General features: G+C 47.5%; 1 protein-coding gene and 1 long non-coding RNA gene across 2 annotated transcripts in view; one reads left to right on the top strand and one right to left on the bottom strand.

Annotated features, from left to right (window-relative positions):
* GLDN (gliomedin) overlaps positions 1 to 4987 on the bottom strand; it is a 43340-nt gene extending 38353 nt beyond the window's left edge. Inside the window, exon 1 of the mRNA XM_084784313.1 lies at positions 4092 to 4987. Within this exon, the coding sequence (XP_084640439.1) occupies positions 4092 to 4454 (363 nt within the window). The 5' untranslated portion in view covers positions 4455 to 4987. The remainder of the gene's footprint in view (positions 1 to 4091) is intronic.
* LOC311598849 lies at positions 4519 to 16264 on the top strand. Its single transcript, XR_014779684.1, has 3 exons — positions 4519 to 4554; positions 15614 to 15745; positions 15938 to 16264. It is a non-coding gene; the product is annotated as an uncharacterized lncRNA (long non-coding RNA).
* The last annotated feature ends 2389 nt before the right edge of the window (positions 16265 to 18653 follow it).

Raw genomic sequence — 18653 nt, 5'->3', positions numbered from 1 at the left:
AGCACTATCAAATGTCCTTTGTAGTATGTGAACACTGTTTAATCAGATTTGTTCTCAGAAAATTATTTGGATTTACTTTTTCTTCCAAGACAAGGTCTCTCTATTAGCCTTGGCTGGCCTGCACTCCCTTCGTAGACCAGGCTGGCCTTGAACTCACATCTCTGTCTGCCTCTGCCTCCCAAGTGCTGGGATTAAAGGTGTGTGCCACCACGCCTGGCTTTTTTTTTTTTAAGACAGGGTTTCTCGGTGTAGCCTTGGCTGACTTGGACTCACTTTATAGACTAGGCTGGCTTCGAACTCACAGAGATCCACCCGCTTCTGCCTCCCAAGTGCTGGGACTAAAGGTGTGCGCCACCAACACCATCCAGCATTGGATTGATTTTAAAATAGAAAGGAAAAAAAGTGACTTTCTTGTTAGAGAGGTACTCAGATGTTTGAGTGATATCTTAGGTGTAGAAGTGTGCCCAGCGCTAACAATCACTGTAGAGATACACTTACCAGCCTCTGAGCATTGCAGGTTTCCTATGCTACTTTGATATTTTTATGAAAGTTCTTCTGGATGCCCTACATTTGGGGTCAGAGAAGATAGCGGAGCAAACTGAAAGCGTGTCAGTAAAGGTGAGATATAAAGAAAAAGGAGGCAGGGGGAGAGGGAGGGGCATTTGGAGAGAAGGGGAGGGGGTCAGATTGATTCTTCTGGGAAAGAAGAAGATTACAAAGGGTTGTGGGAAAGAGAGACAACAGTGTGCCCCACAGGAAGGGAGGAGATAGGCCAATGCTCCCCTCCCCGCCATGGCTTCCCAGACCCCTTGTCCCCTTTCTGGCCAGGCCAGTTGCTCCCCAAGCTTTGTCCACCGTCACTCAACACTTTTCCTCCAAAATGTGCAGTTGCTTTTACAAAAATTTTTAATATGCTTTTCTATGTCAAATTAGCTGTACTTCAGTGATAACTACTGATTAAAAAAAGAAAACAATGGTACATGCCTTTCATCTCGGCACTCGAGAGGCAGAGGCAGGAGGATTGCTGTGAGTTTGAGGCCAGTCTGGTCTACAAAGTGAGTCCAGGACAGGCAAGGCTACACAGAGAGACCCTGTCTCGAAAAACCACAAGCACCAACCAACCAAAAACCCAAACAAACAAACAAACAAACAAACAGAATGTGCCAATCAGAATGTCCATGCTGACTGATGTACTTTTTGTTTTACCCAAAAGCACAGAAACAAGCCACAAGAAAGCTCATCATGGATAAACAGATCATTCTAGAAGGTTTTTTAAAATTCTGGCATTAATCTGCATAGAGCTTGCTCTTTGTTCTTAGACTCTAACATGGAGTCTCAGCGAGAGACTCTATAGCATCACAATCTGATGCTATAGAAAAAGGCCCCAGGGATGCATGGGTATTTCAATCATAGTAGATATGTCTACCTCCACCATTTATTCTAGATTATTCTCTTAACTGTTAAGATTTCTTACGACTTAGCAAGTCTATTTGAGGTGCCCAGGGCTTTTGTTGTTGTTTTGTTTGTTTATTTATTTGTTTGTTTTGAGACAGGGTCTCTCTGTGTTAGCCTTGGCTGTCCTGGACTCCCTTTGTAGACCAGGCTGGCCTCGAACTCACAGTGATCTGCCTGCCTCTGCCTCCCGAGTGCAGGGATTAAAGGCATGCACCACCATGCCTGGTCCCAGTGATGTTTTTTTTTTTTAAATAATTGGTTTCTTGTGGGGTTAATTCTCTGTTGTAAGAAAAGCAAAGAGCGAAGAGAAAATCTACAAGGATGAAAAGCGCATTGCTATAATAAAACAACAACAAAAACAACAAAGCATTTCAGCAGTGAAATTGGTTCTTTTGCTTAAAGCAAGACCAGATGGGGACTGAAAGCATTTAACCCAGCTGCCTGCCCATCCTTAGGAACTCTCCATCCCAGGCCACACCTCAGCCTGATCCAAACATCGATACGTTTTTAGGTTTCTCTGATGGCTCCAGTGTTCTTGGACCTCTTTGCTCAGAACGTGGTGGCCCTCAGACCTGCAGCACTGGTATCGGTAGCCATTCAGAATTTCACACCTCAGACCAGCAGCGGCTCTCAGCCTGCAGATCATGACTTCATATCAGATTTTTACATTATGATTCGTAACAGCAGTAAAGTTACAGTTATGAATGTAGCAGCGAAATAATTTATGGTTGGGGGGTCACCATACAGTGAAGAACTGTACTAAAGGGTCGCAGCATCAGGAAGGTTGAGACCCACTGTGTTATACCATCCGAATTAGATCCCGCACCGCCCAGCACTCCCACAAGTCTTCTGTGCACGGCGGAGTTGCAGTGCTCTTAGACGCCCATGTCTCCTGGGTTATCTGCACAAAGACAACACCCATCAGTGTGATTGCTGCCTTCGGGTCTTGTTGCACCTCTCGTGGGTCACTACGCCTGCACTGCAGATGTGAGATCAGTGGGTGCCTCTAGCTGCAGTCTCTGCTCTCATCTGTGACTGCAGCAGGTGGCTGCACCGCCAGGTCACCTCGAGTTAAATCTAGCTTTCAGAGCGACATGGAAATGAGGTCATTCTCTTATATTAGTGACTGGATGGGCTGCAATTTGGATCCAAATCATCTACCTTAAAAGCAGGATTAGAGATATAAAGTGTTGGTTCTCAGATGGATTTCTCTTTGAAGGTTTTTAAAAACCCTTAAAATGCAGCATGAAGAGCTGAGAGAGTACTCTAGAATTCCCCAAGCTGCTCCTCTTCATCTTACAGAGGGTTTTTTTTTTAAGTTTTGCTTAGGCTTGATTTTTTTTTAAAGGTTTACTTGAGTGAAAACCTGAAGCCAGAAATGGAAAACTCAACCTTTCTCAGACTACGCATTTGAAGTGTGCTGTATGTGTAGTTTTAAAAGCCTTTAAGCTCACACATGATATCTGTAAAGTTTCCCTAATAATAGCCATGTTTTAGGTAGACTTCTCTTCCAACGTGTTCTGGGCTTGGGGTGACAATTGAAAATGTTCTAATCAGGAAGTGAAATAAGACCATAGCTGCTGTAGTGAATGAAAAGGGAGTGGGGCACGGAAAGGGGAACAGGAATGTGACCTAAATGTCCCTGTTAGGAACCACTGGATTTAAATCAACAGAAGCACAACACCTGAAAACTGGAATAAAGGGTTGTTTTCTTTAAAAATCTTTCCTTTAGGGTAGTGTTTCTTAAGTCTCAGGAAGGGAATGTGCGAGGGACAGCTTAGGAGGTGTAAAGAGGCCCAGGGGTGTTGTGGCACATGCCTACAATTCTGGCACCAAGGAGTTGGAAGATTTGGAGTCCAAGGTCGCCCTTGGCTACACAGCCAGTTGAAGGCCATCTTGGATTACATGGAACTGTCGAAGGAAGGAAGGAAGGAAGGAAGGAAGGAAAGAAAGAAGGATGATTTAAAAAAAACAAAAGATTAATGCTGCAACCTTCCGTAGAAGCACACGGTTGTGAGAGTGCTCACACACCAGCAATCTGGCTTTCCACTCTTCCGAGCTTGTGATGCAACCCACAGGCACCACATTAAGAACCTTGTCAGTGCATATTCGCACGCCAATAGAAGTTACACTACACCAGTTCCTCCCGTTTGGAAAAGCTTGAGAGAGAGCCAGGACCAACGTCCAGCATCCAGCTGGGCAGGTTGGTCGCAGTCTCACAGAGATGAAGCCAGGCCAGATGGAAAGCCTGACCACTAGCTTGTGCCAGGCAAAGGAATCCTTTGTTGAAGAAAAGTCACCTCTTTATTTTCAGAGATTCTGCCACAGGGAGCTGCTGCTGTGGGTCAGTTCACACCCAGAAGACTTGTGTCAAAAGTTGGGAAAGGGTCAATACTGCTCACGCCCCTCAGTTACCAATAGACTCAGAAGGTGTCAGAAGTGAAGGCTTGCCCTGTCTAGAACCAGCAGATGAACAGACTGATCTCAAAAAGAGTTACGCAGCTTGCCAGGATGACCTCCTTAGCCACATCTACATGCAAGGTTCTTTCCCGGACCTTGCTCCTGGCCAGAGGATCCTAGCTCCCATCACCTCCCGCTGCCTGACGGGGGCGGCACAAGGACGAGCCCCTGCCTACCGGCACCATGGAGTAGGTCATCATCATCATCATGTCCTGGCTCTCGGCGCGGATGTGTGGTGCAGGCTCTCCGCTGTGGCTGCGCTTGTTGCGCGCTGCGCTTGTGGGGTCTTGGGGTGTTTCAAGGACCCGGCCTGGTGCACGGCTCAGTTCTGCCAGAAAGGCGCGTAGGGCGCTGTCTTCGCGCTGCTCCCGGCCGCATTGCGCTTCCAGCGCCCGCAGCGCCGCGCTCAGCCCGCGCCACTGGCACAGCACGAACACGGTGCCCGCCGCGTTCAGCGCGGACAGTAGCGCTACGGCCACCAGGGCGCCACGCAGCCCCCAGCCTGTAGCCCCTTGGCCTCGCTCTGCGGCTCGGGTCATGTCTGCGTGCTCAGGCTGGACAACGCGACACAGCACTGGGCCTCCTTCCGCAGTGGCCCGTTTTATAGCCTCGCGCAAGCCGTGGGCTGGTGGCAGAGCCGTGAGTCAAGCTGCCTTTAGACCCGTCTGGCGAAGCGGGTTGGGGACAGTAGTGGTGGCGCCCCAGAAGCTCAGAGGGACAGGCAGGCGGGCAGCAAGGGGGTGAGAAGCCAGAGGAGACAAGTGCGGAGGAGGGGCGCCCAAGCAAATAGCAAACAGGCCTCCTCTCCTTTTCTTGCTATTCTGCCCGTGGGCATTGCCAGGGCCCAGACAGGCATAGTCAGGGTCAGACTGAGGGGGAGGGCAGGAATTCTTAAAGCCTGAGAAGTTTCTAGATTCCACCCCCTTCTCCCTCCAGTCGTCTTTGGAGAAAACCCCCTAAGCATGCCCAAAAGCACTATTCTTGGGAGGTCTGCTGCTTGGGCCCAGGCCTCGGCTGCTCATCACCCCTCCTCAAGGCCGCCATGTGGCCTCAGAAGACCCTGAGAGATCTTTCCCAGCACAGGGACAGCCAGCGAAAGACGGGGAACTGGTTGACTTTCGGCGTGTAAAAAGCTACCCACCAAAGCCAGAAAAGCCAGGTCTGCTTAGCAAGCAGGGCTCATCCCAAAGATGATGACATCTGGGGCTAAGTTAAGAACTTTTCCTATGAGACCCAAACCTGGGAGGCAGAAGGTTAATGAGGAAAAACGATTTTGGAGACCTGGTTCCAAAGCCAGCAGCCAGTGCCAGGCATCTGGGAGTGGTGTGGTTTCCTGTCGTGTGTCCTCACTCCGTCACCGCCCCCCCCCCATCCTGTGCTGGAGATCAAAGCCAGAGTTTTGCAATTGCTGGGCAAGAGCCCTACTTCTGAGCACACAGGATTTCACTACATAGCTCCGGCTGGTCTCGAACTCACTCCTGCTTCAGCCTCGTGAGTGCAGGGACTACAGGCGTGTTTCCTCTTTTATTTATTTATGACTTCATTTTATGTGTATGGGCCTGCTGTCTGTGTATGTGTACTAGGTGTGTACGCGGTGCTCACAGAGGCCAGAAGGAAGGCATCAGAATTAAAGAGCTGTAAGCCTCCATGGAGGTGCTAGGAATTGAACCCAGGGTGCTTTGGGAGAGGAGCCAGTGCATTTAACCACAGATCCACTTCTCTCGTCCCTACCTGGGATATTCTAAGCAGATTCCTGAAGACATACTGAAGTTCCTTCCAGCTGAAGAGCTGGTGAGCCTGGTCAGGACTGGAAACTTACTTAAGCTACAGTTACCTTTCCACATCAGCCTTCCTCTAAGCTCAGGCGACACGGTTCCATCCGCTGAAGCGGCAGGTTCGTAAGTTTGAGGCCAGGCTGGATGACATAGTAATAGTGGGACCCCTGTCTCAAAGCCCACTCCCCAACAGCCGCTATCAGAGCGTCTTGAGAAGACCCTAACTCTTTGCCAGCTTCTTTCAGGATGGCAGCACTTCCCGAGAAATCCAGGACTTTCAGGGGGCCCTGGCCATATGGGAAGACTCAAGTAGAGGCCAACATTGCTGCCTCCACAGTCAGGTAGCCCAAAGGGGTGGTGGCTCTCTGCCGTCAGGCCTCCCGGAGCCGTCCAGGAGAAGGGCTCTTGGAGCTCTTCTGGCATGGGAGCCACAACTGTTTGAGCCAGTCCCGGGGGACAAACTGTAGAACGAAAGGGGTGGGGCAGGAGGACAAGGGAACAATGGAGCTTTGTAACTACCGCTAGAGCATTGCAGTCCAGTTCACGGTCAAAAGAGAGAATATGTGGGTGGGATCAGACTCATTTTCAGGGTGAACTATGACAAAGCCTTTGGAAAAGCACGAGACAACTGAAGCTCCGTATTTTTCTTTCTTTCTTTCTTTCTTTCTTTCTTTCTTTTTTTTTTTGAGACAGGGTTTCTCTGTGTAGCCTTGACTGTCCTTGACGCCTTTTGTAGACCAGGCTGGCCTTGAACTCACATTGATCCACCTGCCTCTGTCTTCCAAATGCTGGGATTAAAGGCGTGCACCACCACTGCTTGGCTCTGAAACTCCATCTTAACCACAATCCTGAGTACCAGTTTAGAGCCCTGGGCTTCAGTAGAAACTCTGACCAACTTGAGTATTCTTAGAAGAACAGCTACACAAGATGGAGTTTAGAAAGCAGCAAGGGGGCCAGGTGTGGTGGCACATGCCTTTAATTCCAGCACTCGGGAGGCTGAGGCAGGTGGATCGACATGAGTTGGAGGCCAGCTTGGTCTAAAGAGGGAGTCCAGGACAGCCAAGGCTACACAGAGAAACCCTGTATGGAAAAACCAAAAGAAAAAAAAAAGAAAAAGAAAAAGAAAGAAAGTAGCAAGGGCCTGAATGTCATACCTGGGAGGGGACGCCAACCACACCAATACTTTGTCTAGTTCCTCCCATCTTGAGCATATTACATCCTGTGGGAAGAATTGCTGTGAATCCTTTCTTTTCTAGTGCATCCTAGGACGGAGCTGCAGAGAGGAAGCAGAGAGGCAGAGTTGGCGCTCAGCACTGTAGGCTCTCTATTTAACCCAGCAGCCCTTTACTGAATCCTTTACTGAGTGTCAGCCTCTGCGATGGTTTTTGAAGATACAGGAGTGAGCAACGCAATCAGTGCAATCAGTGGGAATGCCATGGTTACCTCCAAGCTCTTCTGTATCCTAACATTCATTACAGCTATTATAGATTGCCTGTTGCCGCCATCAGCAACACAATATAAGGTTCCAGAGGTCAGGTGACACATCTGTTGGACTGAGTGAATGCGTGAGTGAAAGGTTTGTGAATGACATTTTTTTTCTTTTTTTTTTCCAAAACAGGGTTTCTCTTGTAATCCCAGCTGTCCTGGACCAGGCTGGCCTCGAACTCACAGAGATCTATCTGCCTCTGCCTCCTGGGTGCTGGGATTAAAGGCGTGCACCACCACGCCCGGCGCTGAATGACATTTCCAAGGAGAACAGGTACGCACGGTGCTGGTGTATTAGTGTGAAGCGTATTTCTTCTTTTAAGTCAGGACCACAGCTAGAGCCAGAATGGAGATGAGATTCCTTAAGCCTGGAAGCTGCTACTTTTGGTGCTTGGGACTCAAAAGGCTTGTGGCAGGGCCACCTAATAGGACGAGGAGATGGGGCCCCTGGGCTGTTACATGGAAGGCAAGAGAGAGATGGAAAAAGAGTAAAGGAAAGGCTGACCCTTTCTCATGAGGAATGTTCTTGGTCTTTCCAGGCACTTGATGAAAAGAGCAGATATGGTAACACCACCTGCCAGAGAGCTCCGCTCAACCATCTCTCACTTCATGGTGTCTCTAGGCAGAAGCCTTGCCCTGTTCACTTTATGTTTCCCTGTCTCCTGTCTCTGACCCTCTTACCACCAGATTGCCTCACCAACACATTATTCCTTCACCGGCCTGGTCCATACTGCCATCCTTTCTGCAGGCCCCATGTGTCCCCCCTCTCCCTGACCTGTGCAAGCCTCACAGTTCAGTGACCATGAATGTGGGCTTAATCCCAGCATTCAGGAAGGGAGAGACGGGTATATCTCTGAGTTCAAGGCCAGCCTGGTCTACAAAGCAAGTCCAGGACAGTCAAGATTACAAGAAAAAAACCTGTCTCAAAAAACTAAAAAAGGAAGGAAGGAAGGAAGGAAGGAAGGAAGGAAGAAAGGAAGGACTTCGAAACTACTTTTGAACTGTAACTTTAGGTATCCTAACTAAACCTCTCTAAAGAGGCCTTAGCTAGCCAGGTGTGGTGGCGCACGCCTTTAATCCCAGCACTCAGGAAGCAGAGGCAGGTGGATCGCTGTTAGTTTGAGGCCAGCCTGGTCTACAAACTGAGTCCAGGAAAGCCAAGTCTACACAGAGAAACCCTGTCTCGAAACACTATAAACAAACAAAAAGATTTCCTGAGAAAGTGCTTGTAAAGTCCTTGGCTTATGGACTTCTGTTTAGTGTTGTGGCTGTGGGCTGTGTAGACTCGTGGACACAGGGCTCTCTGTCATTGAGCTGTGCCCTGGTCTTTTAGTTGCATTACGATTTGCTCAAGTTAGGCAGATCCCATCACTTGCCTCTCACAGCTCAGATTTGTGCTAAGTAGGAATATGCGGATGCTTCCTGAGACCTGAACATTTACAATTCTTATAGTTTTTAATTGTATTTATTTCGTATGTGTGTGTGTATATGTGTACCTGTGTCCTATCATGTATATGGAAGTCAGAGGACAGCTTGGCTCTTTCCTTCTAGCCTGTGGGTCTGAGGAATGGAATTCAGGTTGTCAGGCCTGCTGGCAAGTGTCTTTGCCCTGAGATGTCCTGCTGGCCCACGACTGAACTTGTAAGTGCTTCAAAAACTTTAAAAACTTGAGTTTTTGCCTGAGTTATTCTGACTTTGAGATTGGTTCTGTGAGGCCCTTTATCTGCTGAGTCCTAAACCTCTTGAGGTTTCTGGTGAGGCAGATGCACTTACACGGTGTGACCTGTCTGGTGCTCATCTTCACAGACTGGAACTTTCTACTTATTAATTTAAAAAAAAAATGTAGCTATCAGTCTGGCTTCCTTTGTTGACATAGGAGATTCAAGATACGATGGAGGTACAGGGAGGTACACGAATTCAGTCTACTGGAGACCAAAGAAGCCAAGAGGCCAAGAATAAAATGTGCTGTCTTTATTGTAAGGAACAATTTTTCTATTAAAAAGCAGATACTTCCCCCCCCCCCCAGAGGTTAAATAGTGGTCACTAAAATGAGTCCTACCGCGCTAATGTTAGGGCTCTGGAGAGTAAACTCAGACTGAGGGACAGCCTCCAGCTCATCCTACAGCAGGGTTCCCTGGTTTTGAGGCGAGGAGTTTTATTTACTGCAAGGCCTTGGATGCTTTGATCCTCTAGGATAAGAATCAGTGTTATGTTGTGACTTCTCTGCTTCCATTGTCTCTCCATCCGCTGCTGCCCGACCCCCTGACCCCCAACCCTCTGACCCCCTGACCCTCTGACCCCCTGACCCCCGACCCTCTGACCTCCTTACCCTCTGACCCCCTGACCCTCTGAGCCCCTGACCCCCTGACCCCTGACCCCCTGACTCCCGGCCCCCGGCCCATCAGTGACTAGGATGTTGAAAGCTATCATTCTGTACAGCCTTCGCTCAATCTCAGTTTAACTCTCGCTGCTTCTATTAACTAATTAATAGAAGTAACTAATTAGCTTTGGAGACAAGGTCCCATGGAGCCCAGTCTGGCTTCACACTCACTCTGTTGCTAAGGATGACCTTGAACTCCTGATTTTCTCTGCCCCCCGGATGCCAGGTGTATAGGCATGTACCACCATCCTTGGCTTCCCCCCTCAATGGGGGTATGTGTCTCATTATTCAACCAAGATTGTTCTTAAACTATTATTTATTTATTTATTTATTATTTATTTTTGAGACAGGGCTTCTCTGTTTATCCTTGCCTGTCCTGGACTCCCTTTGTAGACCAGGCTGGCCTGAACTCACAGAAATCTGCCTGCCTCTGCCTCCTGAGTACTAGGATTAAAGCCATGCGCCACCACGCCCGGCTTCTGTCTCAATGTCTTGACCTCTGGGACTATAGGCTTGTGCCAAGATACTTGGCTCCAAGGGAGTATCATTCTGCACATGACTATGAGATAAATGCTATGAGGGAAGGGGGTAAGACTCCGTAAGATCACATGACTGAGGGTCCTGCTCCAGACCTAAGGGTTGGTCAAGGCTTTCCCTAAGCCTGGAACATTGCCATCCAAACAAGCCTGGGGCTCGGGGTGGAGTCTGGGGCAGAACATATTCAGGGTTCCATGGTAGTTAGTGTTACTGGTTTTGAGAACAGTATAAAGGGAGGCATGGCTGCAGCATAGATGGTATTCAGAGCTGGGAGGCCGGAAGGAGGAGGCAGGGGCTGAGTCAGAGGCCAGACTGTATGGGTGGAACCTTTAGGCCTGGGCTCCTTGTTGTAAATGCAATGGAAGGCTGTGAGGAGGAGTGTAAGGAGCAGAGGGGAGGATTGGTGGGTGACAGATTTGCATGCTAACAGATAAGCTGTTATTACCAACACTTGTAGTCACCAGAGAAGGTAAGGATGGATGATCTCTCCCTTCATCATGGTTACCCTTGGCTTCTCTACCCATCCTCCCCAAGGGTACCAGGAGTGTTAAATTCTGGAATGTAACCACTTCATCTGCATCTGCAAAGATAGCTGAAACACAGACCTGTGATTGACACTTAGATATTTGTTGGCTGATATTGATCCCAGCTTAAAGTTGTGTGTTTGAGACGGGGTCACATGTACCCCAGGGCTTGCTACATGGGAATGAGCTTGTGTCCCCGATCCTCCTGCCTCCAGGTTCTCAATGCTGGCATTACAGGCAGGTACCACCACAGCTGGCCTTTTTTGTTTATTTATTCTGCTATATAGCTCTGGCTGGCCTGGTACTCACTATGTGGTCCAGCTTTAGCCTAAAACTCTTTACAACTCTCCTGTACCAGCCTCCCAAGTGTTGGCATTCAGGGCATGAACTATCACAGTGTTTTCTAGTGGACTTTTTCACAATATAGAACATGCCTTTTTTTTTTTTTTCTTAGAAATCAGCCTTGGAACTTCAAGGTGACAGCTTTTGACAGCATTACATCAGGATATCTCTGGAGTTAGGAGTAAGAACTGGGGGCTCTTGCTTCCCTTGGGAGATTTGGGTCTGAGTTGAGCATGGACCCACAGATTGCCACCTACCATACGATCCAGTATTTTAGACGTGTTTATTGTTGGGCGCAGAGCTGCCCATGGTTGTAGCAGCGGCCATTTCAATCTCGCCATCATCGTATATTTTCTCCTTTCCTAGTCTGGAACAGGCATAACCTCTCCTCTGAACCCTGATATAGCTCATTGGAGCAAACTGTCATGGGCTGAGTTCTCTAATGCGATCTGCTGAAAGCTGAGATGGCGTTTGAGGTGCAAGTTGTTTCTTAAAGATTAGCATCTGTGAAGGAAAGTGGGGGGGGGGAGGGGACAGGGAGGAACCTAGCATGTAAGCACATTAGTCTAACTCAATTCAGCCCTCCAAAACCTGGCCTGTCTACCAGGCCTGCAAACTGTAGGACTCCCTGCTAAAATGCCTCGTACTAAGCCAGGCATGGTAGCTCCCACCTATGATCCCAACTCTCAGGAGGCTGAGGCATGGGTGACTGTCATCAGACTTGTCATCAGGCCAGGCAGGGTGTAAGACCCTGTATATAAAAGAAAGTTTCCTGGGTCAGGCCGTTCTCAACCCTGTTTCTACTTGGTTACAGGGCAGATGCAGGCTGTCCGTGCAGATGGGAGACCTTGGGCTAGGTGGTTTTCTGCAGCTGAGGCAGGTCTTAACCTCGACACTGAACGCAGGAAAAGCATGATTTTTCCTGAAGAGGAATCTGGGGGTGCCCCCACATCGATTGGTGCGGCACACAGCCTTGCCGGTTCCATCAGGGGGTACCCCCACATCGATTGGTGCGGCACACAGGCTTGCCGGTTCCATCAGGGGGTGCCCCCACATCGAATGGTGCGGCACACAGGCTTGCCGGTTCCATCAGTGACTGAATTATGACCAGGTCAGACTTAGAGATGAGCCTTCCCTTTTCATGTGCAGACGTGGCGTCTGGGTGACTAAGGAAAGTTGTGCTCAGAAGCAATTAGAATATGAAGCTCGGGGCACGGGTTCTGTGGCACTGGGAGGATTACTTATGAATCTGAAACTGCTAAATCCAGGGGCCTGAGCTAATACTGCAGAGCTCCACCTCTGAAACCCGAGCTATTGTTTTTGAAGGGATGAAACAAAGCCTCTCCCAGGCTGGAAAGACACACAGAGGTCCACGCTCATGAGAAGCTAGAACTTCAGCTCCAGGGGACCTGACACCCTCTTTTGACCTCTGTGGGCTCATGCACACAAGTGGTGCACAGGCCTACCCTCCGGCATATACATACATACATACAAAAAACAAACAAACAAACAAACAATGCAACAGCAGCAACAACAAAAAACGAAACAGACAAAGCCTGAGACGGATAAGGGCACTGTCGTTTTCCAAAGTCTTACTATGTCATTTGAGTCCCTTAATAGGCTTGAGGAGTGGGCGGGCCTTTTAAAATCTTTTAATGTGGTACTGGGGGGTGGGACCTAGGGCCTTGCACATACTGAGCACATGATACCCAGCCTCGATGTGCCCAGCCTCGAAGGGACATCCTATACAGTTTCACAGATGAAGAATCCAAGGCTGAAGGAAGGCTAAGCATCCATAGTCACGATGTTTAAAACACTCACAGGAGCCTGCTCACTGGAGGTAGGAACCATGTCGATCCAAAGCTGGGGTCCAAGGTAATGAGGAGAAAGTAAGAGAATAGGGTCCTGGGAGATTTCAGATTGGTGAGGGACAGAAGGGCTCAGAGTGGTACTTGGCTCCAAAAGTAGGAGGCCAGAGCAGGGCAAGCACCAAATGTTGCGTGTATAAGCCAGACAGGAGAAGGAATCCGGTTCTGGTTTAGCATTTTACAAGGTATGGAGAGATCAATGCTATAAGGACATGATTTACTTTGAGACCAGGTGAGCATGCTGCCATCATGGTGGTTCAGAGATGAACAGGGGTCCTGGAGGAAAGATGCTTTTGAGACCTGTAAGAGTTTTAAAAACCTGGCGTGTGTGCAGTGGTGGCACACGCCTTTCATCCCAGCACTTGGGAGGCAGAGTCAGGTGGATCACTGTGAATTTGAGGCCAGCCTGGTCTACAGAGTGAGTCCAGGACAGCCAAGGCTATGCAGAGAAACCCTGTCTTGAAAAACCAAAAAAGCACCCCCCCCAAAAAAGAAACCAAAAAAAAGAAAAAAAAAAAAAAAGAAAAAAAGAAAAGAAACAAGCGAAAACAAAAGGCTCAGTTTCAACCACATGCCCTAAGTGAGATGTGAAATGCCCTGGACTTTAGACACTGTCTGAAAGCCATGAGAGGGAGCATCTGTCCCCAATTCTCGCCCCCCCCCCCCAGTTCTGAAGTTATGAAATTAAGAATCAATACTGAAAACCTGCCTTTACTGAAAAGCCTCGATCCTTACTTGTGCCTACTACATGTGTGTGCCCCTTTTAATTTTTTTACAATGTGCATTTATTGGAGTGGTCCACTGCACAGTGGTTTCGGGAGTTGGTTCTCTCACTGTGTAGGTAGCTGGAATAAAACTCAGATTGCCAGAGTTGGTGGCAAGTACCCTCATTGCCCGAGCCTTCTTGTCAGCCTTGTCTCCTTCACCTTGGCTGATGGCGGAGAGGTGAAGTCATTGTCTAAACCTCTAGTCAGTTTGAATTCCAGCAAGAGACAAATACCCCTTCCACTAGATAAAGGCTGTATATACACATATGTTATTCTTTGGAAATGTACATGTATTCAATGGTTTTTTTTGTTTGTTTTTGATCAGGTTTATGGTACCAAATCCAGGCAGAAAGCAGTTGATGACCGCCCCATAATGGTCAAGCCACTATGGCACCAGTGGGCACATCTTGCCTTGCAGGTTGATATTGTAGCACGCAGGGTCCAGTGGTGCTTGGGCAAGACCATTGATGTCTTTCTTACCCCAGTAGCCTGCAAAACAGGTTGGTCAGCAGGCAGAGTTTCCGGGTCAGTTTGAAATTGATCTCTCTATGTCTTGCAACTGAAGTATGTTATATATATATATAATCAATAAGGCCTTCCTGCTTAGTTGTGGTGGGCAACTAAGAGCAAGGACACCAGCCTGTGTTGTTTTGGGGCCCTCTGGGTCTCCCTGACCAACCGCTTGTAGAGAAGTCCCCTGGTTAGCACGGGGATTTTAACTTAATAAGCCCTGCCTTCTGGGACAGCACACAAGATACCTCTGCTTAACTCCCTTTTCTTAAATTGTGTTTTTAAATTAGATTACAGGTTAGCGGGTCTTCATACCACTTTTTTTTCCTCCTTTCATACTCCTCAGTTTTCATTAGCCCACCCCATTCCCCCTCTCTCCAGTCTCCCTGCCCCCACTTCCTGCTTCTTGCCCTGTTCTTCCACAGAACATGTGGTCTGCTTCCCTGTTATATATTTTTTTTTCCTTAGGTTGCCAAATCATAGCAGGTTTTCATACAGTCTTCTTTATTCATTTTGGTTAACCATCTCGTTTCCTCACCCCACTTCCTGACTGAATCTCTCTGTTCCCAGAATTCTCCCTCTTCACTTCCACTTCGCCTGCCTATGTTCCGTTCTCCCCCAATCCTGGATACACGCCCCTGTCCCAAGGACCCATTTCTAGTTTTCTGGATTCCACATGTATTCCAGATTAAACACACAAAACAAAAGATTTGATGCTACCGTCCATTTTCCTTATTCACTCACCAGCTGACGGACATCTGATGGATCACCGACCTCCATGTAAACCTTGATATCAAGAGAGCTTGAGAAGGAAAACACAGTTTGTACATCAAGTTACAGGCACAGTGAGTACTTTCTTAGTAGGGTTCTAGCACCATAGGAAATAAGATGCAAAGCTGACCAGTGGGAGCTCATGAAACTAAAAGGCTTCTGTACAGTAAAAGAAATTGCCAATCAAACAAAAAGGCAGCCTGCAGAATGTTTAAAAAACAAAAGAGGCTTTGCCAGCTATACATCAGATGGAACTATACAAACAAAATCTAAAGATCAAGAATCCAAGCTGGGCGTTTTGGCGCACGCCTTTAATCCCAGCACTTGGGAGGCAGAGGCAGGTGAGTTGTTGTGAGTTCGAGGCCAGCCTGGTCTACAAAATGAGTCCAGGACTGCAAAGGCTACACAGAGAGACCCTGTCTCAAAAAACCAAAAAAAAAAAAAAAAAGTTTTAGGAATAGGGGGCTGAAGAGATGGCTCTGCTCTTCCAAAGGATCCAGGTTCAATTTCCAGCACCCACATGGCAGCTCACAACTGTCTGTAACTTCAAGATCTGACACCCTCACACAGACATATATGCAGGCTAAACACCAATGCACATAAAAATAAATAAATAAATAAATAAATAAAAGTTTAGGAATAATGTCATCAATGCTTAGTTTCTTTTTTTTTAATCCCTCTCCCCCCCCCATGCTTATTTTCTTATAGAGTACTAGATGTTTTGTTTTGTTTTTCCCAGACCCTAAAGATAAAATCAGCAAACAAGCTCAGAAAAAGAAGAAACAAAGAGGCAATGAACTCTTCCTCATGCTAAGGAGATGGCTGAATACTGATCGGATGGTCTGTTTTGGGCAGGAAAAATGATTTACAGGTTGGCAACTCCTGAAGCCATAAAGATAAAAACAAAATCCTTCAGTCTTCTTCCAGAAAGAAAATATGAACTTCTCACAGGGAAGAAGGCTCACAGGATGTTGGTTTTCATTTTTTGTTTTTGTTTCTTGTTGTTTCGCTTTTGTAAGTGATATTTGCTTTATTTATTTTTATTTTTATTTTTTTAACACAGCAGAGAAGACTGGCTAACTGTACGGAGACTACTGCATCGTGGGAACGCTCTAGCAAGACCCCATCTCTGCCAGGGCGAAAGGACCATGTCTGAGGCTATGAAGGCTTGTAAAGGACAAGCCGCAAAGCAGGCATGGTGGTGCAGGCCGGTGTTCCCAGCATTTGGGAGACTGAAACAGGCGGATGAAGGGTTGAAGGTCACCCTTGGCTACATAGCGAATTTGAAGCCAGTTTGGGTTACGTGAGACGCAATCTCTAAAAACCAAATGACGCACAAACAAGCAAAAGGAAGGATACGTTACCATGTTTTCTGTCAGAGGGGGAAACCGTTAAGGTAGGGGCTCACCGGACAACAGTTATCTGGCCGGCTTCTTCGGGATGGAGGGGGAAGAGATGTGGGAGGGGATGTGGTGGGGAAGGACCTTGTTAGCTGCAGATGGATGATACGGTGCAATGCATAAGTACTAGACATAGAAGAGGACATTTCAAGGGAAACATTAGCAATAGCTTGGAACTAAAAGTGCTAAGTGGAAGAGGCGCCCTGTGAGTTTCCCACAGGTCTCCCCTGTCCCACAGGTCTCCCCTGTCCTGTGGGAGGGAGTGGGGGGGGCGTCTGTGGTGGAGGAGTGGGAGGGAACAGGGAGTGTGGGCAGTGGTTTGTCTGTTTTATTTTATTTATTTATTTATTTATTTATTTATTTATTTTTGGTTTTTCGAGACAGGGTCTCTCTGTGTAGCCTTGGCTGTCCTGGACTCACTCTGTAGACCAGGCTGGCCTCGAACTCACAGCGATCCACCTGCCTTTGCCTCCCGAGTGCTGGGATTAAAACCGTGCGCCACCCCGCCCGGCCTTTCTGTTTTATTTTTAATCTTTATATAACGGACAAATCCTATGCGTTTTTATTTTGAGTGGCAAAGAAGAGGCAGGTTGGTAGAACTGAAAAGCAGAGCTGAGACCTCAGATGAATAAAAAAACAAAACCACAAACAAACAAAACAGAGCAATTTAACTAACAAACAACCATGTGGGACAGGCATGTTAATTAATTTTAAGACAGAAGGGGAAATAGCTATCTGTGTAGGTATCTGCGTGGTGCTGCAGGCTTGTAACAGCAGCAGTTGGGAGGCAGAGGCAGGAGGATCACTGTGAGTTGGAAGTGAGGCTGGTCTACATAATTTTCCAGGTAGCCAGGACTGCGTAGCACAACCCTTTTTCTCTTCTTCCTTCTTTCCTTCCTTCCTTCCTTTCTTTCTTTTTCTTTTTTCTTTTTTTTGTTTATTTTATTTGCATTGGTGTTTTGCCTGCATGTCTGTCTGTCTGTGAGAGGGTGTGTTGGATCCTCTGAAACAGCTTACAAACAGTTGTGAGCTGCCATGTGGGTGCAGGGAATTGAACTCAGGACTTCTGGAAGAGCAGCCAGTACTCTTAACCACTGAGCCATCTCTCTAGCCCCACAATCCTTTTTCTAAAAACAAAATCAAAATGAAAGTTGAAAATTAGTAAAGGAGGGGATAAAAATATACTAGATAAACAAAGCGAGAAGATTCACAATGTAAATACCTAACAAGGCAAAAATCTAAAGTTAGAAGCACCATATAAGGGCTATATAGCTGGATGGTGGTGGCGCACGCCTTTAAGCCCAGCACTGGGGAGGCAGAGGCCGGTGGATCGCTGTGAGTTCGAGGCCAGCCTGGTCTACAAAGTGAGTCCAGGACAGCCAAGGCTACCCAGAGAGACCCTGTCTCAAAATCCATCCCCCAAAAGAAGGGCTGTATAATGATAGCACATTACAATAAATTCTGACCATTTTGCTAACACACAAATGTAAGAAAACAGCAAAACCGTCAATAGTCACAGCGCCTTTTCCCTTTCCATATAAAGGGTTATGTTCCCTGCAAAATTCTTCCTCATGTTTCCTCCAATCCAACCCCCAAGTAGCACATAGTCATACACACATAAAGAATCTTGCCAAGATTCCAAAATTCTGTACTTCTATCCCTTTGGTGTACATCAGTTTTGTTGGAAGTTGGTCTTGATATATTTTGATGCTAATTGCTGCTTGCTGTCTCTGTGCCCCAAATTGTACCTGGCCTAAGAGCCTAACTTGTTTGATCAATAAAAGGGCATGGTAGTGCACGCCTTTAATCCCAGCACTTGGCAGGTGGATCTCTGTGAGTTCAATGCCAGCCTGGTCTATGTAGCAAGTCTAGGACAGCCAGGGTGACACAGAGAAACCCTGTCTTGAAAACCCAAAGACAAAGCAAAACAACAACAACAAAAGCCTACACACCTGGGCAGGGCAAAGGGGATAGTCGTGGCCAAGGTTTCCGGGCTTTGGGACAGAGAGCATCTTGGGAAGAAGAGACCAGAGGAGGAAGAGCAGGTGGGAAGGGGGCCAGGGCTGTAAGTTAAGTGGAGGAGAAACATGTGGCCGGTGTGGATGGAGATTTGGCCCAGATGATGAAAATTAGGAAGTATTTGGGATTATGGAGGGGAGTTAGCTCAATAGAAATTATTAGAAGCAGATGGCATGCGATTGAGGCAGGATATGGGATACCTGCCCCACTATGGGAGGTAGTTTAGGGGTTAATATCTGCCCTGTCCCAGGTTAACTAAGGCTATTTTTAAAATATAGCAGGTGTCTGTGTCTTGATTGGTTGCTAGCAGGTTAGACAATCCCGCCGTAATAATAATTATAGGCTTGATAATAAACATTG

This window comes from Acomys minous (assembly GCF_964271855.1).
Source record: "Acomys minous genome assembly, chromosome: 5".
Lineage (NCBI taxonomy): Eukaryota > Metazoa > Chordata > Mammalia > Rodentia > Muridae > Acomys > Acomys minous.
Note: the sequence above shows the minus strand (reverse complement) of the source record. Positions and strands in the feature narration are given on the sequence as shown.